Here is a 21,603-nt window from a genome sequence, read left to right as displayed (position 1 = left end):
ACATCTTAAGAAACCATGAGAATATCTCCACTATATTTCATATAACCAAATTTTGTTTCTATGTCACATTAATGTAGTTCTGTTATGGGGTGCTGAATATAATATTGAGTGCCACACATCTTGCTAAATAGAGCTTCCGCTGTGAAACTTTTAAAAGATATTTAGACTATTTAAACTTTTTATGGGAAGTGTTAATATTCATTGCCGATATATTAAAGAACTAAACGCGCCTGTGTTACTCTGTGTTAGGGCTCGTCCGCCCGCAGCTGGGCCAGGTGCGGCTGCTATGCGCCCTTCACTGGACCGTCCGCCAGGTGGCGCTGCAGAGCCAGGTGTCGGCTTCCTCTACGCTACTTCTTCTTTGCCACCCAACACCGAGAGCGTGGCTGTGTTCGAAATAGTCTACTACATACTACTGGCATACTGATCGAGCCCCAATTCAGTATGCCGTACACAGTATGTGACCAAAATGAAAATTTCCAGTACGCGAAACATACCCGGATGCAGGGTTGCCAACACACGCATTTGACCGTTTTCACACGCTCTCACGCCACACTTCCGATATCTCACGCCGAAAAAAATATCCAGTTTATTTACCTCAGATCCACATATATGATTCAATACGTTACTAGTTCGCTAGCTCTGGCGCCATCCACCGGCGATATAACACTGAATCTGTGTCCATTTTACGTTCGCCACCCCTTCCCGCTCAACAACTTTCATTCGCCACCCCCCGCTCAACAAAATACACTCGCCACCGGCTCCAGGTTAAAATCTCACTCCAAGCGAACGTCAAAAGTTGGCAACCCTGCGGATGACCTACTACTTCCGCAAAATATTCCAGTACGCGAACAGAGCTATCTTCGTGGTGTACTGCATCCCATCATGCAACGCTACAATCACGTGACCCCGTAGTGTGCTTTGCTTTTGTCGCATACTGGAAACTGTACTGCATACTACTACGAGGACCAGTATGCAGTATCCAGTATATACTGAGTCCAGTATGCAGTATCCAGTATGTAGTAATCTATTTCGAACACAGCCCGTAGATGTGTTGCTCAGTCATGTCAAGCTCCCACAGAAGTGAGATGTTACTGCTGTGAGAGAAGTTGAAAGTCATTTCTGCTCAAGGAACAAGCCCTTTAATGCTGACAAAGCCTTTAACGTTGGCTCAAACTCAGCAATAACAAAACTGTGTCTGTGTTCGAAATAGTCTACTACATTTTACTGGCGTACTGCTTGGGCCCCAAATTAGTATCCAGTGTGCAGTATGCAAATAAAAATCCCCGGATGACATACTACTTCTGCAAAATATTCCAGTATGCAAATCTTTGTGGTGTACTGCATCCCATCATGCAACACTATGCTCACATGACCCCGTAGTATGCTTTGCTTTTGTCGCATACTGGAAACTACTGCATACTACTACGAGGACCAGTATGCAGTATCCAGTATATACTGAGTGCAGTTTGCAGTATCCTGTATGTAGTAGGCTATTTCGAACACAGCCCGGAAGTAAACTAAATGTGGAGGGAGTGGTGGTTAATAAAGACATAAGATGTCAATAAGAAGCAGCTCACTTCTGTTTGTGGAGAACCAATCAGTATACCCAACCCCCCCCCATACAATTATACAGCTCTTTTCTGTTTTTATTTCTTTGCAGTTTTATATTTTGTTACTGAACCTCACACTCTGTTGTATTTAGTTTATAAACGAGGATGAAATAACGGTTTAACATATTTTAATTTCCATGTTTGAACAGGTACAGGAACAAAAATACTTTTACTGTAAAAAGTTTTTGGAACCTATATTGTATTGTAGCTACAGTATTCATCCTAAATCTTGCTTTTCTAGTAAATTATAAAAGTATACACAGATATAAGACTAATGCAAAAACAAAACAAACAATAAGACCAATAAACAAACAAACAAACCAAATAAAAGATACTATATGGCCAGAGTACATTCCTCTGAACAGGGTTATTCTTATACAGGATATGTCAAAATGTTTGTTATTTTGACAAATTACATGTGCTCTGAAAATGAAACTAAGGCTTGCTTTACAAATAAAGTCAAGAGATGTATATTTCACATCTACTCAAAGTGACAATGTCTTGTTCTTTGTCTGTCCTCACACGCACGCACACACACACACGCACACACACACACGCACACACCTCCCCTCTAGTCTGCGTCTCCCAGTGTGAGACCACACTTAGTGAGGGTACGTCTGACGTAGGGCACGGCGTCCTGCAGGAACCACTCTCGCTTATACAACACCAGCATCACGTCCAACAGCAAGCTGTGTTCTCTCCTTCTACACACACACACACACACACACACACACACACCTATTCAACATCCCTTAGTGAGTCAACTAGCATCTAGCGCTCACGTTTGTTGCCGACCAACAAATCACAAAATGAACCAGGATAGTGAATGTATGTGTGTGTGTGTGTGTGTGTGTGTGTTTACACCCACAGCTGTTTGTAGAAGTTGGTCTTTTGCAGTTTCGATTCACATTGGCAGGTGTGAGAGGTCGATTCAGATGGTATAGGAGAGCCGGGTGAGCTGCAAAAACACTCACTCCCTTCAGAGAGAGAGTGAGTGAGAGAGAGAATGAGAGAGAGAGAGAATGAGAGAGAGAGGGAGAGAGAATGAGAGAGAGAGAGTGGGGGAGGGTCCTTTAAGAATAAAACACACACACACAGATAGATAGAGGAACACACACTAGTGTGTGTCTCACCTTGCAGGAGGTCAGTGGTGCACTGCTGAGATATACTGTGTGACACTACAACCATCTCTGTGTTCGTGGTGACTGTGTGTGTGTGTGAGGAGTGTGTGTCTGTCTGCGTGTGTGACGAGTGTGTGTCTCGCTCCGTGTGTAAGCAGTGTGCGTCCGTTTGCGTGTGTGAGGAGTGTTTGTTTATATGAGGCTTTGAGGCATGTGTGTTTGTGTTTCCATGGCACCCAGAGCATGTCTTGGAGTTGACCACTTTCAGAAGGGCTTCCAGTTGTGCCTTTAACTCTGCATTCTCTAAACATACCTGCAGGGGGCAGCACACACATACATAATCAGTTAACACACTCCACATAAAACACATGTATATACACACACCTTCATTAAAATGTGCGAATATGCTCACTTTTTCATAGCAGTTTTTGCTGTCGTCCATATGAGAGATCAGCTCTGCCTGCAACAACAACTGAACTGAGAACAGTGTTGTATCAACTCATCAGTACCAACTCATTATAATGAGGAAGAGGAGCAGGTATGAAGAAGAGGTGAAACCTTCTCCTCCTCGAGCTGTGTGACTGTTCCCACACCCTCACACTCCTCCCACACACCCTCACACTCCTCCCACACACACTCATACCCCTCCCACACACCCTCATACCCCTCCCACACACCCTCACACTCCTCCCACACACCCTCACACTCCTCCCACACACACTCATACCCCTCCCACACACCCTCATACCCCTCCCACACACCCTCACACTCCTCCCACACACCCTCACACTCCTCCCACACACCCTCACACTCCTCCCACACACCCTCATACCCCTCCCACACACCCTCATACTCCTCCCACACACCCTCACACTCCTCCCACACACCCTCACACTCCTCCCACACACCCTCACACTCCTCCCACACACCCTCACACTCCTCCCACACACCCTCACACTCCTCCCACACACACTCACACTCCTCCCACACACCCTCACACTCCTCCCACACACCCTCACACTCCTCCCACACACACTCACACTCCTCCCACACACCCTCACACTCCTCCCACACACCCTCACACTCCTCCCACACACACTCACACTCCTCCCACACACACTCACACTCCTCCCACACACACTCATACTCCTCCCACACACACTCATATTATTCTCTCATGTTCTGAAGTTCCAACAGCAGTCTCTTTTAAAACAGCACAGCAGTACTCAGCTCAAATCAGCTTCTAAACATCTCATAAAACAACATGAACTCTGATCAGCTTGTAAGCAAAAACTGTGTGTGTGTGTGTGTGTGTGTGTGTGTGTATGTGTGTGTGTGGAGTTGGGTGATTTGTTCAGCAAGTTTCTCTGCCTCTAGCAGAGTTCAGAACACCAAAGAATTTTGGGTAAAAAAATTTTCCAGTCACTGCAATGTGTGCAATTGTTTTCTCTTACTGTACACACACCCATTATGGCTGTGTGTGTGTGTGTGGTGGGGGAGGGGGTAGGGGGTGGGGTCAGCTCTCACGAGGCCTGATATTTCTGTGGATCAGAGTGGTCAGAGCAGGTGAAAGAAGGCTCGAGTGCTTTTTGACTCTTGTTTTACCTCTGAGCTGTCCTGTGCTTCTAGAGCACTGAGTGGGGATCCGTTGGATTCCCTTCCAGTCGAGTCACTCTCTTTTGCTCTCTCTTCTTTACTCCTGTCTTTCTTTCTCTCTTCTCCATTCCTCTCCTCTGGATCTGGCGCTCTTCTGCCTGCTGCAGTCCCTCTCTCGTCTTTCTTCTCTCCCTCTGGTCTTTTCCCATCACTCTCCTCATTTTCAGACTCCTCTTTTCTCCTCCTTCTCTCCTGTTTTTTGTCTCCTTTTCCTTCTCCCTGACTCACTTCTCTTCCAAACTCTCTCCGTCTCACTTCTCTTCCAGTCTCTTCCTGTCTCCCAGTCTCTCCTCGTCTCACTTCTCCTCCAGTCTCCCCGTGTCTCACGTCTCTACCAGTCTCTCCTCGTCTCACTTCTCCTCCAGTCTCCCCGTGTCTCACGTCTCTACCAGTCTCTCCTCGTCTCACTTCTCCTCCAGTCTCCCCATGTCTCACTTCTCTCCCAGTCTCTCCTCGTCTCACTTCTCCTCCAGTCTCCCCGTGTCTCACGTCTCTACCAGTCTCTCCTCGTCTCACTTCTCCTCCAGTCTCGCCGTGTCTCACGTCTCTGCCAGTCTCTCCTTCTTCTCGTCGTCCTCTTCTCTCCAGCTCTCTCTCCAGCTCCATCACTCTCTCACTCAGCAGGTCTCTGTCCCTCTTCACCTGGATGATGAACTTGTCGTATTCCTCCCTGATCTTCCTCTCCTGTCTGCAGTTGAGACACTCGCTCACAGTGCCGAGGGTCGGCGAGGAGGCGAGCGCTGATGAAGATGAGGATGAAGAGAGCTTCACGGCGGAGTGCTGGTGGGAGCTCAGCGCAGACTCTTTTCCTGGACACCCACCAACCGGGAGTCGTGGTGACCGTGGGGCAGCGGCTTTCACCACACACACTGCAACGCACAGTTCACAACACACTGCAACGCACAGTTCACAACACACTGCAACGCACAGTTCACAACACACTGCAACGCACAGTTCACAACACACTGCAACGCACAGTTCACAACACACTGCAGCGCACAGTTCACAACACACTGCAACGCACAGTTCACAACACACTGCAGCGCACAGTTCACAACACACTGCAACGCACAGTTCACAACACACTGCAACGCACAGTTCACAACACACTGCAGCGCACAGTTCACAACACACTGCAACGCACAGTTCACAACACACTGCAGATCTGCTCTCTTCACAAGTATCAATCATACATGATCAGGTGACTAGCAGGCGATCAATAACTAGCTTTTAATCCTTCGTTCTCCTGAGCTCCCATTACCGCTGGAGTCTGTGTTCCTCCCGTCTGTGGAGTGAGGAGCTCTGCCATGCTGGCCGCTCAGATCTGCGTCTCTGTGCTGCTGGAGCAGAGGGAGGAAGGACACGCCCCCTCCCCCCGCTATGCTGGCCCTGACCCTGGCCACGGGCAGCTGCAGGGTCCCCGCGCTGGCCAGGATGGGCGGCAGCATGGCCTGGGCCTGAACCGCACAGAACACACACAGGAGAAGTCCAAAATCAACAAGAAATGTCCGTGTTAGTCATGTTGTGTAAAGAATGGGCTCTGGGTGGGATCCATTGGCTGGGATCTTGTTTATTTTCATAGGCTAATTGTCATTAGCTAACATCTATACCAGATCAGCATCACAGGCTAATAAACATCTAAGTCTGACATACACTAGTATGCAACTAGTACATATTAATTAGACAAACATCAATTAGTCATTTAGGTCACAGGCACAACACTACAGGAGTTCTGATGAGTTCTGCTGCTGTAACTCCAATACGGAGTCGCTACATGATCAGGCTACGACGGTGGGTTTGGTGTCTCTTAAAGCTTCTTCTGCAGATTTTGCAGGTTTCCTGATAATATTATCGTGAATTCTTTTGGCCAAGATAACTGTAGTGAAAATCTGTTATTGTGACAGCCCTACTTGTGAGACAGGTGAAAGCTAACTCCAGATCATCCTGACCCAGGGGAGGATGTGCAGGACACTCACTCTTCTGTCTGTGGTGCCTGGTGGGGGTCCCTGTGTCCTGGGCACATGGGCGGAGTTTTTCTCTGTTGTCCAGACGTCTGGTACCTGACAAAGTCCCGCCTTTATTTTCATTCAGGATTTTAAATGTATCGATTTCATTGTTCATTTTGAACAGTGAGCATAAATGCATGACCAATGTTATGAAACCTCATAGAGCTGTTCTTCTGTGTGTGGTATAAAATGTCTGCCTGAGGTCTGTATGTGTGTGCATGCCTAGATACTAGAACACAGTACACACCTGTCCATGTACTGTATATAGTTACATTCAAGCTACAAACCTGATCAGATAAACACAAATGCACAGGCACTGACAGACACACATGTGAGTGATGTGTGTGTGTACCTGTGCAGGTGTGCAGCGTGTGAGTGATGTGTGTGTGTGTGTGTACCTGAGCAAATGTGTAGCATGTGAGTGATGTGTGTATACCTGTGCAGGTGTGTAGCGTGTGAGTGATGTGTGTGTACCTGTGCAGGTGTGTAATGTGTGAGTGATATGTGTGTGTGTGTGTGTACCTGTGCAGGTGTGTAGCGTGAGTGATATGTGTGTGTGTACCTGTGCAGGTGTGTAGCGTGTGAGTGATGTGTGTGTGTACCTGTGCAGGTGTGTATACCTGTGCAGGTGTGTAACGTGTGAGTGATGTGTGTGTGTACCTGTGCAGGTGTGTAACGTGTGAGTGATATGTGTGTGTGTGTGTGTACCTGTGCAGGTGTGTAGCGTGAGTGATATGTGTGTGTGTGCCTGTGCAGGTGTGTAGCGTGTGAGTGATGTGTGTGTGTACCTGTGCAGGTGTGTAGCGTGTGAGTGATGTGTGTGTACCTGTGCAGGTGTGTAGCATGTGAGTGATGGATGTGTGTACCTGTGCAGGTGTGTAGCGTGTGAGTGATGTATGTGTGTGTACCTGTGCAGGTGTGTAGCGTGTGAGTGATGCGTGTGTGTACCTGTGCAGGTGTGCAGCGTGTGAGTGATGTGTGTGTGTACTTGTGGAGGTGTGTAGCATGTGAGTGATGTGTGTGTGTACCTGTGCAGGTGTGTAGCGTGTGAGTGATGTGTGTGTACCTGTGCAGGTGTGTAGTGTGTGAGTGATATGTGTGTGTGTACCTGTGCAGGTGTGTAGCGTGTGAGTGATGTATGTGTGTGTACCTGTGCAGGTGTGTAGCATGTGAGTGATGCGTGTGTGTACCTGTGCAGGTGTGTAGCGTGTGAGTGATGTGTGTGTGTACCTGTGCAGGTGTGTAGCGTGTGTACCTGTGCAGGTGTGTAGCGTGTGAGTGATGTGTGTGTACCTGTGCAGGTGTGTAGCATGTGAGTGATGCGTGTGTGTACCTGTGCAGGTGTGTAACGTGTGAGTGATGTGTGTATACCTGTGCAGGTGTGTAGTGTGTGAGTGATGTGTGTGTACCTGTGCAGGTGTGTAGCGTGTGAGTGATGTGTGTGTGTGTGTGTGTACCTGTGCAGGTGTGTAGCGTGAGTGATATGTGTGTGTGTACCTGTGCAGGTGTGTAGCGTGTGAGTGATGTGTGTGTGTACCTGTGCAGGTGTGTAGCGTGTGAGTGATGTGTGTGTGTACCTGTGCAGGTGTGTAGCGTGTGTGTGTACCTGTGCAGGTGTGTAGCGTGTGAGTGATGTGTGTGTGTACCTGTGTAGCGTGTGAGTGATGTATGTGTGTGTACCTGTGCAGGTGTGTAGCGTGTGAGTGATGTGTGTGTGTACCTGTGCAGGTGTGTAGTGTGTGAGTGATGTGTGTGTGTACCTGTGCAGGTGTGTAGCGTGTGAGTGATGTGTGTGTGTACCTGTGCAGGTGTGTAGCGTGTGAGTGATGTGTGTGTGTACCTGTGCAGGTGTGTAGCGTGTGAGTGATGTGTGTGTGTACCTGTGCAGGTGTGTAGCATGTGAGTGATGTGTGTGTGTACCTGTGCAGGTGTGTAGCGTGTGAGTGATGTGTGTGTGTACCTGTGCAGGTGTGTAGCATGTGAGTGATGTGTGTGTGTACCTGTGCAGGTGTGTAGCGTGTGAGTGATGTGCGTGTGTACCTGTGCAGGTGTGTAGCGTGTGAGTGATGCGTGTGTGTACCTGTGCAGGTGTGTAGCGTGTGAGTGATGCGTGTGTGTACCTGTGCAGGTGTGTAGCGTGTGAGTGATGTGTGTGTGTACCTGTGCAGGTGTGTAGCGTGTGAGTGATGCGTGTGTGTACCTGTGCAGGTGTGTAGCATGTGAGTGATGTGTGTGTGTACCTGTGCAGGTGTGTAGCGTGTGAGTGATGTGTGTGTGTACCTGTGCAGGTGTGTAGCATGTGAGTGATGTGTGTGTGTACCTGTGCAGGTGTGTAGCGTGTGAGTGATGTGTGTGTGTGTACCTGTGCAGGTGTGTAGCATGTGAGTGATGTGTGTGTGTACCTGTGCAGGTGTGTAGCGTGTGAGTGATGTGTGTGTGTACCTGTGCAGGTGTGTAGCGTGTGAGTGATGTGTGTGTGTGTACCTGTGCAGGTGTGTAGCATGTGAGTGATGTGTGTGTACCTGTGCAGGTGTGTAGCATGTGAGTGATGTGTGTGTGTACCTGTGCAGGTGTGTAGCGTGTGAGTGATGTGTGTGTACCTGTGCAGGTGTGTAGTGTGTGAGTGATATGTGTGTGTGTACCTGTGCAGGTGTGTAGCGTGTGAGTGATGGGTGTATCACTCGTGAAGGGACATTCATTGCTCGGGCAGCAAACTGCAGGCAGCTCATAGTCTCAGTGACTGAGGTCGACTGTGTTGCCAAAGTAACCAGCAGACACGTTCGGCAGTTCCCAGCAACACTGCAGCAAAGACACAACACACACTGCTTCACTCAACACACTAAATAACAACTACACATGTTCATACAACAACCACACAAGACTTCACATGAAATGTAATAGACATGGTGATCACAGATGAGAGAACACAGCCAAGTCCAGCCATGGAACATGTAACATGATGATGTAACATGTCCAGTCATGTAACATGCTGAGATGTAACAGGTCAAGTGTAATGTAATGTAATCTGCTGAGAAGTCCAATGATGCAATATGTTCGGTGGTGTAACACACACTGCAGTTCAATTAATAAATTCTATTAATTTTGTAAGTTCTACATTGAGTTTTGTAACATTCAGCACTGGTGATGTTGTATTACCCTCTACTGCAAAAATACTGAAATATAAAAATTCAAACTCGAGTCTGAGGAGAGATGATGAAGGAGCTGAATGATGAAGAGTAATGAAGAATGATGTAACGTGATTCCAGGTGATGAAGATTGATGATGAGTGATGAAGAGTGATGAGTGATGAAGAATGATGGTCATCAGTGATTCTGAGTGGTGATGAGCAGAGGTGGGGACTCGAGTCACATGACTTGGACTCGAGTCAGACTCGAGTCATTAATATTAAGACTTTTGACTTGACTTGAAAAAATATTCAGAGACTTAGACTTGACTTGGACTTTTACACCAATAACTTGGGACTTGAATTGGACTTGAACCTGTTTACTTGCCAAGACTTGATTTTTTTTTACCCCAAATCTAAATTTTAAATCGCATATTAATATTTATAAAATGCGCCCCATTAATTTCATTTCCGTCCTTCTGACGCAGACCGGCGTTACACTAGATTCTGTGACCGTCGAGTTTTGTGACCACAGGTGGCGCTATTTCACAGTTTCTGTTCAGAGGCACAAACGCTTTACGAATGCTACGTAAACTACGCTGATGCACTTTCTTTACTCGTTTTTTTGGTGTCCACGAGCCAAAATATGACAGATGTTTATATTTACATTTATCGTCTCTTAATTACATAAATGTACTTAAACAAGATTTACCATCCCCTCACCATTGCAGCCAACAAAGAAATCATGAATGGGATGTACAGGTGAGCCTTTTTAACTGGGGTCACCAATTCTGACGGCAGCCATCAGAATATGTGACCCCACTGAATCTCCAGGTAACAATAGTACACCGTGACCCCACAATAACAGAAAACAATGAAAAATAACCCTAACCTTTTATTAGTCTATATTTAAACATTTTATCCAAATGTTTAGAATAACCATTTATAATGACAGCATCTTGCTTACGATGAAGCTTGCTATTTTCGTGTAAAATTATGTAACGAAACATTCTTGTTTAAGTACATTTATGTAATTAAGAGAAGATAAAATGTAAATGATCTGTCATCTTTTGGCTGGCGGACACCAACAAAACGAGTAAAGAAACGCATCAGCGTAGCATTCGTAAAGCGTTGGTGCCTGTAAAAAAAAAAAAGACTCGAAAGGACTTGGGACTTGGAAGTTTCGGACTTGGGACTTGACTTGACGGTTGCTTGTCTTGACTTGAGACTTGACTTGAGTTGACTGTCTTTGCTTGAGACTTGACTCGGGACTTGAGGATAAAGACTTGGACTTACTTGAGACTTGCAAAACACTGACTTGGTCCCACCTCTGGTGATGAGTGAACAGTGATGGCTTAGTTACCTTGAAAAAGTAATCCGATTACTGATTACTTTTTAAAAAAGTAACTTAGTTACGTTACTGATTTCTTGATTTTTAAAGTAACTACATTAGATTACAAGTTACTTTAGTAGTTACATTCAGCAGCAAAATTAGTTTTTCCAATGCTCACTTTATTGGAAGTGCATTTTTAACAGTAACAATGTATCTCCTGATATTTAAATGATGTATCTCCTGACATTACGTTTTTGTAGCTGTGTGGTATTATTTGTAAATGTATTTATAAATGTAATACAAGCGATCTATTCAGTCAGACAGCTATTTGTTGTGAAACGAAATACAATTACAAGTTCAAGCATTTTTAAGTACTTTAGCCAAAATTCCAGCATTTTTCAAACCTGGAACACACTGAAACACAAAGCAACATTAAAATTCGTCATGTTCCTTCCCCTGTTTTTGAGGGGTGATCCTTTATACTACCACATATCGTGGAACTCAGAATTACGTGAACGCGCTCGCGCTTTCACAGGGTCGCGTGCAGCGTGCGGAGTCGAGCGCTACGGTCAGACGCAAAAGTAGAACTGAGCCAAGAAGAAAGCAAAAATATATATTTTACTAGGGAAAATAAAAATAGTAATGCACAGTTACTTGGTAACTTTAATCTGATTACTGGACTGGAAATAGCGCGTTATATTACTTGTTACTGAAAAAAGTGGTAAGATTCACTGTGAGTGATAGAGTGATGATGATCAGTGATTCGGAGTGATGGAGTGATAATGAGTGATAAAGAGTGATGATGATCAGTGATTATGAGTGATGACTGAGGGGGTGAACAATGAAGAGTGAGGAGTGATGACTGATGGAGAGTGACTGGTGAGGAGTAATAAAGAGTGATCAACATTGAAAAGTGATAATAAGTGATGAAGCTCACCAGTCTCTCAGAGCACGGGTGAGTTTAGACTCTCTGTATGGAACATGCTGAGAGACTGCAGCACTCAGACAAAATATTACCTGCAAGTAGAGAAAACTACATTACCCACAAAACCCGAGTAACGCAGCAAAACCCATTACCCTCAGACTACAACAAAGCACAAAGGATCAGGTAAATTTAGAAGAAAATAAATTTGAGAGAGACTTGCTAAAGTCTTTATTCAGTTTACAATTTCTTAGCCCCATTCACATGAATTGTGGACCTCTCAAAGCCAGCATTCAGACCGCAATTGTTACTGATGGGTTCAAACCCAGCTGTGCCATGTGTTACCCAAGGAGTCCAGTGTTACTGTGGCGGACTGTATATCTGTCAGGGGAGGGTAAACTGAACAAATAACCAAAACAACAAAAAACGAAGCATGTCAACCGGAATCGTGATTTGACGAAAAAAGGAGGTTAAACATTCCACTAGTTAAACAATCACCATCTTAGCATCAGGTCTCTGAGAACCTTTCAGAATCATCTAAGATGTAGTAAGTTGCCCCTTCATAAACACTGAAGATCCTCTGTATTAATGCTGAGGCTGCAGTGAACACGCTGCTCTGAAATCCTTCACGTTAATGTCTCGCTGATTTGATGAGATCTTCCTTGTTCTCTCTCCTGTGTGCTAGCGGACTGGAGTGTTATCATGCAAGCGACTTTGTTTTCACAAATGCACCAAAAATATTCTGCAAGGGAGCGAACGGAGTCCTGCGTTATCTTGCTGTAGCTATGGTAATGGGGCTTGTTCCAATATCCTCCTGAACTTGAGTTCATTTTGTTGAATGTGACCCTGACTAACCCCTCCACCGTGACCCCTCACTATTCCCAGCCCCCTCAACCTTCACAGAAACACATTTAACCCCTAACACGTCCCCCTCAGTCTTATTTCCATCTTATTTCCTGTGTGAGTGTAAACACATTGGTGCCCACACACACAGTTTCAGTGCCTACTTACAGGCTGAGTCCCCATATACACCCTAAGTCCCTACATATAGTCTGAGTCCCCACATGTATCCTAAGTCCCTACATGTAGCGTGAACCCCTACGTACAGGCTGGAGTTCCTTCCCTGTGCCTGTTCAGAGAGGTCAGAGGAGCCCAGGGCTCCAGTTATAGCAGATTAGTGCTGTGATGCTCACGTTTCTGAAGATAGTGAGAGATCGTTTGAGTGTTTTGGCTTCCTGTGGGTTCTCTGGAGTCACATGGAAACCCCTCCGCATATCAAGAGCTGTAGAACTATGACATTCAGACTTGCAAAGCAAACAGTCAGAAAGAAAGAAAGAAAGAAAGAGAGAAAGACAGAGGGAGAGAGAAAGAGAGAGAGAAATGGGGAGGAGAGGACAAAAACATTCTGGTAAGATAACTGAAGCACCCGCTCCAACTAAATAACACCAATTTTCCTTTAGCAAAATGACAGCTAAGGCTTCAGAGTGACTAATGCAGTGAATACTCAGGACATGAAGACACGAGGACACGAAGACATGAAGACACAAGGACATGAGGACATGAAGAAAAAAAAAAGCATTTCCAAAAGAGAAACTCTAGAGTGAAAGGTTGTGTGTGTGTGTGTGTGTGTGTGTGTGTGTGTAGGAGTATGTTATTGTAGGTGTGTGATCAAGCTTACTTTAGATGCACTTGCAAGATCTACCTATAAAACCAGAAAGGAGTAAAATGGTCATCTTTGAAAACGCAATGGTTTAAACACACACACACACACACACACACACACACCCACACACATACATACACGAACATGTATACACACACTCTAGTTACTATAACTAAAGAGAGAATACAGTCTACAGTTCATAGTGATACTGTAAACTTACCAGAGTGAGCTTGCTGGACATGAAAACTCCTTCTATAACAACAATTACACACACACACACACACACACACACACACACACACAAGAACACATACATACACACATATGCATAACACAAGGTCACATTATAGTGAGTTAAAAGCACTTTAAGCACACGGGCGGTCCAGAGGGATTTTCTGGCATGTTCCTATCTCTTTACACACACACACACACACACACACACACACACACACACATACACACATACACACATACACACACACACATACACACACACACACACACACACACACACCAGTGGGGGCAACATACACAGGCTGATAACTCTACAGATACCACACACACACACACACACACACACACACACCAGTGGGGGCAACATACACAGGCTGATAACTCTACAGATACCACACACACACACACACACACACACACACACACCAGTGGGGGCAACATACACAGGCTGATAACTCTACAGATACCACACACACACACACACACCAGTGGGGGGCAACACACACAGGCTGATAGCTCTACAGATACCAGGCACACACACACACACCAGTGGGGGCAACACACACACAGGCTGATAACTCTACAGATACCACACACACACACACACACCAGTGGGGGCAACACACACACTGGCTGATAACTCTACAGATACCAGGCACACACACTAGTGGGGGTGGTCCTCCCCTGCCTCTCAGAACCCCTGCTGGAGTCTAGGGTGTGTCCGTGTGCTGAGATTGCTTTCATAAAAGTAAAGAATGCCATGAATTGTGTCTTTGGCTACAGTGAGTGAAATAACAGAATGTTGGCAGATTGAGAGCAAAGTTCCTGTCTGGTTTTAATTACACAGTATACTGCACGGTTTACAGACGACTGGTTGAGCAAATGGTAATCTTAATAATTTAATATCAAACCATATTAATTCATAATTAATAACAATTAATTAATGGCTTAGTGTGGAGGGTGTGCAGACTGTTTTTATTATTTATGTAGTCTAACAGTCTTTGATCAATAAGCCACTTTTGTTTTGTAAATTTGATTGCTGTTACAGTGTTACTGTCCGCACATGAGTTTTTCTGTCTGGATGTGATTTTTTCTTTTCCATTATATGATTGGTCTCTTTCATCTTACCACTGTCAGAGTGTCCTCTCGTGTGTATGACTGTCACACAAAACACCATGTGAGACTTGCTGGCAAAATCACCCTTGGAGACACCTGCACACAAATACAAGGAACGAACGTGTCCTGAGAGCACTGGATCTTTGTCTTGTGACCTACTGGGTTACTAACTGTACACTGGATCTTTGTCTTGTGACCTACTGGGTTATAAATGGTCGTCCTCATACCTGTGTTCCTGTGGGCGGCACCACGGCGGTACACCCTGAGAAGATCCTGGGCAGAGCTCACCTCCACCTCCCTCAGCCCGTCCAAAAACACCGTCTCCTCTGTGTCATGGATACGACACACCTCGCTGACCTGAGACTCCTGAACAGGTACAGAACAGCGATGGATGAGCTCACAGGAGAACCTCACCCATGAGAGACCATGATCTAGGGCTATTTCAGTCTCCCCTTACATCTACTAAAAGAGGTTACATTGCTCATTAACTGAAGCTCAACATACAGGTGACTAAACATGTTTGTAGCTAGCTATGAACGAAAGAGGAATGCTAATTAGTCAACATTTGCCCACGTTAGTGCTGTAATGTTCGTAGCTACAGTAATGTTAGTAGCTACTGTAATGTTAGCATTGTAATATTTGCATTTTTGCATGTTAAGTAACAGATTGTAAAATGCACTCACCAGCAGATCGTAGATCTTTTCATTAGAGACATGGTAAAAAGACACTCGGACTCTAACGTAAGCGGCTTCAGGAGCTGGAAGCTTCATGTTAAGGAGGGAAATCTGAATGCTGTTATTTTGGTCTCTAGTCAGTAACATGATGCAATTCTCAAAAAAAATGTGATAACATGACTAATACCAGCAGACGCCAATGGCCATCAAGTAATTTGCATATAATGTGGACAGGAGTGATCGACGTTCATGCTCTCTTAGCGATGGTCAGGAAAACCAGCACCTTTGACTTCACTACCTTTTAATTTAGTTCGGACGACTCCCAGCTGTCTTCAGCTGTGCACTAGAACTCTGTATTTGGAATAATGTCAGCATAATAATTTAGTAGAGCAGCTGGATAACCTACACTGATACAGGCAACAGAAAACACGTTCATATCAGTGCAAACTGTTGTGGGCAGTGTAGTCCAATATGGTCCAGAAATCCCGTGGGTTTTTAGAGGACTGTAGAGAGTTCAAACAGACAGAAATGTGGCTGGTGGAGTTTGGAGCTGCTCTCTGCCGGGTGGATACAGGTGAAGATGTCATCAGCAGCACGACTGACGATGCTCCTCTGTCTTTCACTACTGTGGTGAACAGTGGTGGAGCTGTGGTGAGTCTCCCCACTGTTGTAGGGGCCATATGCTATCACACAGCCATTATAGCCTTTCATGAGATACTCCACCAAGGGCTGGTGGTGATGGTGGTAAGATGGAGAGAGGGGAGGCAGAGATAGAGTGAGAGAGAGCGAGAATACAAAGAAAAAGAAAGAAAGAAAAGTGAGATAAACAGAGACAAAGAACAAGAGAGTGGGAAGATGATGGAAAGAATGAAAGAATAACAGAGTGAGACTGGCATTCTTCTCTTATAAATGTAATGGAACGTGATACTCCACTGTAGTACTTGTGCAACATGCACATTCCTGTGCCTGAGAATCAGCAGAGAGATAAATGCCTTGGCCGTCGACTCGTAGATGTCTCTGGGAGAAGCCTCCTCATCCCAAACAGCGTCGAAATCCAGAACGTGAGCTCTGTGGCCCTGAACAGCACAAACACGGGCACCAGTGAGCCAGAGATACACAGCGCTGGCAAACAGTCACACGCCACCAAACCTTCCAGTGTTTCACTCCAGTAGAAACCTGACAGACATGCTGTGGAGTTCTCGCTGTTTAATACCCCGAGCTCATATGTGTGTGTGTGTGTGTTTGAGAGTACATTGCTCATGACAATAGGGAAATACAGGGAGAGATTTCATAGGGAGAGATGTCAGGGCATTGATTTAATTGGAGTGGCTGTTTTGATTTGATTAGTCAGAGAACCTCTTACCCTGCCAGTGTCAACAGTTACTCTGTTCAGCCCCACGACTCTGACAGAGGCTCTGCTCTCTTCTGGAGAGAATAAACACAGAGCTCTGTCTAGGGATGTTTCAACACACACACACACACACACACACACACACACACACGTACACACACGTACACACACGTACACACACACGCACACACTCACTCACACTCTCTCTCTCTCACACACATTCACACACACACACTCCTACACACACACATACAAACACACTCTCTCTCTCTCACACACACACACACACACACACACTCACACATAACTAATGCACAAAATATATTCTTAGTCTTAAACAAATCACCAAGAAAACAATAATCAAGCTACAGCCACAACCAAGAAGGGTTATGGACAGAATGAATCAGTGATGTAATGTTTAGATATTCATAAAAGCAGCATTTGTGAAAGTTATCTGTTAAGAATGAATGAATGAATGAATGAATGAATGAATGAATGAACCTGTTAACATTTCAGTGCGCTCCTGTGTACAGAGACGCAGAACCACCCGAAAGCTCTTGGAATCGCGACCTTCGGGTCCCATGTTGTCCTAACGTCTGCGCAACGACACAGACCAAATATTAAACCCACTAGCAGTCCTGGTTACCTAAAGGTCAACGGCATCTTTATGTTCAGACATGTCAGAAACATTCGCACTGGTAAACACAGAGATAACTTTGAAAGAATCAGAGTGCTATGTCAATTGTTATAACCGTTCATGATTAAAAAGAAGTGTATAAAAGTGCCCTACGCTTTAAAATCGGCTATTACTTCAGTCCAAAGTGAGACTAAAGATCACAACACTGGTGATAAAACGTAACGATAACGTGCGTAAATTGAGAAATTACATGTGAATAGTGAATAGAATCTGTAAACTAAGTGCTTGACCACAGTGCAAATAAGTGGTGCAAATAATTACAATTGTCATTACATTACTAAAATTTATCGAAGATAATACCATATATGTATAGAAACATGTGTCCGATTCCGACAGTATTATTGTGCTCCGTGTCTGTAATGCCAAATGTTTGGGGAGAGAAACGTAGTTTACCTTAAACAGATCACTGTCAGCGTTCTGCACCGCCGAGCCCGCTGTACGTCCTGACAAGAAATCATAAAAACTCTCATTGATTCAGATGCTCCTTCACTCATCCACGTGTTGAATCTGTAACAGCGTTGCAGCGTCCCGGTGCCTCGCGCACTCAGCGCACACAGCCGCGTGCGTCGGACGGAGCGTCACGTGCAGCTCCGCAGGCTCGAGGTCGGCGCGCGAGGCGCAGACATACTCCACACACTGCACCTACACGTACAACCACACGAGGTTTATTTAACACTCGGTGGTGTTTAAACCCAAACGGACACCGGTGCGCGCTGCAGGAGTTGATGAAGCGTTCATGAGAATGTGTGTGTGTGTGTGTGTGTGTGTGTGTGTGTGTGTGTGTGTGTGTGTGTTCTGGTTCTGGTTGACGTCCTCGTCCATAACGCGACTGACGTCCCGTATATGTGCTGTTGCCCGAGTTTCAGTGTGGAATCCCCCCGTTTGGTGAGCCGGTGTTTTCTCCCCCCCCCGACCTGCTCCTCTGTGTCTTATTGTGCTTTTACAACCTGCTTAGCAGAAGAATGCGCATCATCACATGGAGACATTTCGGGCCTTCCACCTGTTAAACACCAGAAGATAAATGACCCACTAAAACCAACACTGCATCGTCCTTAAAGCTGTACACGTCCGCTCATAGAGAATCAGAGCCAATATAGCTGGTGATGTAGTTATCAGCTACATTCACTGCCTGTGGTGGCCACGTGTGTAATACAGCAGCCAGTCTTAAGGAGTGTGAGTTACAGTAGGACACAGGGTGGAGGAGAAGGACCTGCGGGTGTGTAGACGCAGGTGGCGGCTGCCATCCGCAGCTGTGGCGGTGCTAAATGGCAGATTCCTTCACTTCATGTGTATCTACGCAGCCGCACTGCGAACTAAACTCCACATTCAGGGTATGGAACACAAACCCGTCTGGAGTCTGTCGCGTTATACTGTGAAGGCTGCATTTATTAAAAAATTAATAAAGCTGACGAAACCAAACGGTGTGAGTAAAATATTTTTGAGTCTACTTACAAAAGTGCCGCGTGTTTCATACTCAAAAATGTTCTCAGGCATTTTAATTCAATGAGTCAACCAGCACCACCAGATGGCAGCACAACACCGCAACACAAGCGCCCGACACCCCTCCTACAGGATATACCAAAATACAGGAGTTAGATATATATGAGTAACTGTGATATGAGTATATATGAGTAACACAAGTGACCGTTGTGATAATGGATAATGGATTTAGCACATATAACCCTGATTTAATATTTTTATTATTTTTGAGAGAGAGAGAGAGAGAGAGAGAGAGTGAGATGATTTTGAGTAAATGCCTATTATGGTGCCTAGATGATTAATCCCAGGTGAAAAGTCGTAATCCCACACCATAAACGCAGGCTTGTATGTTCCAATAACAGCAGGATGCTCTTAAACGGGCCAGTGAGCTGAGACGTCTCCAGAACACGTGATGAGGCCTCTGTAATGAACCGTGGCCCTGCTGGGTTAGGCTGAGACCCTGTAACCACACGGACCTGTGTGGCAAAGCCAGAGCTGCTGTGGAGAGTGTGAGCTGGGCTGCCCACCTGCTCTGGGAGGGGAAGTAGGTCAGAAGGGAGGGGGAGGGTGGTGGAGGGTGGGGTAGGGGGAGCAGGGGGAGGGTGGAGGAGGGGGAGGGTGGTGGAGGGTGGGGTAGGGGGAGCAGGAGGAGGGGGAGGGTGGTGGAGGAGGGGGAAGGGGGAGCAGGGGGAGGGTGGAGGAGGGTGGGGTAGGGGGAGCAGAGTGCCACACTGCAGGGGGCTCATCTGGTGTTTCATCAGGAACTCAAAGGGCGAGAGTTATGACCAACATCCAGCACACACACACACACACACACACACACACACACACACACACAGGGCCCCCCCACCCGACGCTCTAACTGGTTGGTAACACTGCTGTCTCTCATGAAGCCTGGGGCTTCAGTCCCAGATCTGGCATGTGTTCAATGCTAAGTGTGAAAGACTACTAGCATTACATTCACCTCATGCGACATGTTTGAAAATGTAATTCTGGACAAGTGTGTTGGTTAAATGCTAAAAACACAACTCCTGTGCGTGGAAATCACACAGTAAGTTGTTATCTTGCAGACAAAACTTTAGCAAAATCTCCAGTGAATTAACTGCACTTCAGCAGCGGTAAGATCAGCTTTGTGTCTCCTTACTGTACCCGTGTGTCCTCTTAGTGCTTTTAGCTTAGTGTGAAGAAACTCTGTAAATGTGATGGTTTCAAATAGGACAGCTAAAATCAGAAATCTCTCCTTCAGTTACTATCCAGTCAGGCCTGTAGTGGTCTGTAGTGCCTATCGTGGGCGAGTATTTGTAAAATGTGACGTCTAATGACCCATAATTGTTGGTACACAAAGTCATAATGTCCCATGAGAATTCGTGCTTATTAGAAGTAGCCACATTATGACCACAAATAAATCACCCAATGCCAAAGGGATGTGTGTGACATGTAAGCTAGTGATTATTGTAGAATTATCAGAATTCGGGTTGAGTTCTCAACACTGCAGAGGTCCAGAGGGCTGAGCGTCCTGAGCCTTCTAGAAACCAGATCAGGTTGACTCCAGAGTCCTCTCAGCTGTTTGTGGTACACTTACACTGGCAGGAGTGAAGCAGGCACCTGCCCTCACGTCCCACCCGGGAGAGACCGGCGGTGCGGATGAGTGTCTATGCTATTCAAGGATGCTGCTCGGGCCAAGAAACCCGAGCGCACACTTCCGTGCCAACTCTTGGTTCTTTTACCGGAGTCAAACAGCAGAGGGCGATCAGGGCTGTAGCGCACGCTGCCTGTCGCGTTAGGCAGGGGGCCTCGGTCCGAGCGTCTCACACACACACCGCCTGTAACTGGCACCCGCAGGTGGTGTTGGCAGAGGGCCACAGACTCTCCCGTTCAGCAGCAGTACCACAACACAGCACCGGGGCACAGGGACACATTAGAGAGGCTGAGATCACTCAACACACTGATCAGACTTCAGACACGATTCCTGTAAAGGAATTAAAACGGAGTTACAACCGTCACAGTGGTTTTAAAGGAAGATATTTCTTTGCTGGTGTATTTTGGATCCGGCCACGATAATGTTAAGAAAGCTCCACTGGGTTGAGGGATAAACCCGTTGGTGGAGTTATTGCAAATCAAAACTTTCTCTGACGACACAAACTTGTTTAAAATGTTCAGGAAACCAGTGAAACAAAAAGGGCTTAGCTTCAAGAAGATAACCAGCATTGAGTTTAGATGACCAAAAGTCAACAGCTTGAATGACTGACAGCTACGCTGTCCTATAGAAGTTCCCTCAGGCTTCGTCCTGCAGGCCAACGAGGGTCAAACGCTGGAGGTCTCCTCCGATTTCATTCATTTCTATTCCCACAGAGCTCAATCCCAACCCTGGTCTGCTACACCTGTTCTGAAGACACTATATTTAATTTGGACTATTCACATAGAAATTGCTACAGCTCACTGGCCCACAATAGGTTTCATAACAAACTTCGTCATGTGTTCACAGTATTAAACTTCACGTGAATTTATTAACTACAGAATGCAGAGAAGATTCTTCACAAGCATGCAATCAAACTGGAGGGGTGATTATTAACCAGACCAGAACCAGACACAAAAACGAGAGCAGAGAACATGG

The 21,603-nt window shown here is 45.9% G+C and overlaps 1 protein-coding gene across 2 annotated transcripts; it reads right to left on the bottom strand.

The window, feature by feature from the left end:
- Window positions 1-1,724: 1,724 nt before the first annotated feature.
- On the bottom strand, window positions 1,725-19,011 carry LOC143480842 (uncharacterized). 2 transcript variants are annotated; one of them, XM_076978703.1, is made up of 20 exons: window positions 18,963-19,011; window positions 17,904-18,510; window positions 17,315-17,409; window positions 16,826-16,887; window positions 16,455-16,538; window positions 16,035-16,191; window positions 15,472-15,545; window positions 15,016-15,154; window positions 14,801-14,884; window positions 13,659-13,690; window positions 13,454-13,477; window positions 12,969-13,079; window positions 11,791-11,870; window positions 9,039-9,195; window positions 6,367-6,450; window positions 5,652-5,847; window positions 4,340-5,259; window positions 3,147-3,194; window positions 2,482-3,047; window positions 1,725-2,317 (listed from the first exon to the last, which is right to left on the bottom strand). In XM_076978703.1, exons 3-20 carry the CDS (start codon window positions 17,394-17,396, stop codon window positions 2,185-2,187), a joined length of 3,033 nt encoding a protein of 1,010 aa, XP_076834818.1. In that variant the 5' UTR covers window positions 17,397-17,409; window positions 17,904-18,510; window positions 18,963-19,011; the 3' UTR covers window positions 1,725-2,184. The 2 variants fall into 2 exon arrangements, with proteins under 2 accessions (XP_076834818.1, XP_076834819.1); XM_076978704.1 differs by lacking the exons at window positions 16,826-16,887; window positions 17,315-17,409; window positions 17,904-18,510; window positions 18,963-19,011 and having other exon boundaries at window positions 16,396-16,459.
- Window positions 19,012-21,603: the final 2,592 nt, after the last annotated feature.

This window comes from Brachyhypopomus gauderio, chromosome 17 (assembly GCF_052324685.1).
Source record: "Brachyhypopomus gauderio isolate BG-103 chromosome 17, BGAUD_0.2, whole genome shotgun sequence".
NCBI lineage: Eukaryota > Metazoa > Chordata > Actinopteri > Gymnotiformes > Hypopomidae > Brachyhypopomus > Brachyhypopomus gauderio.
This window is presented reverse-complemented; position numbering and strand designations above follow the sequence as displayed.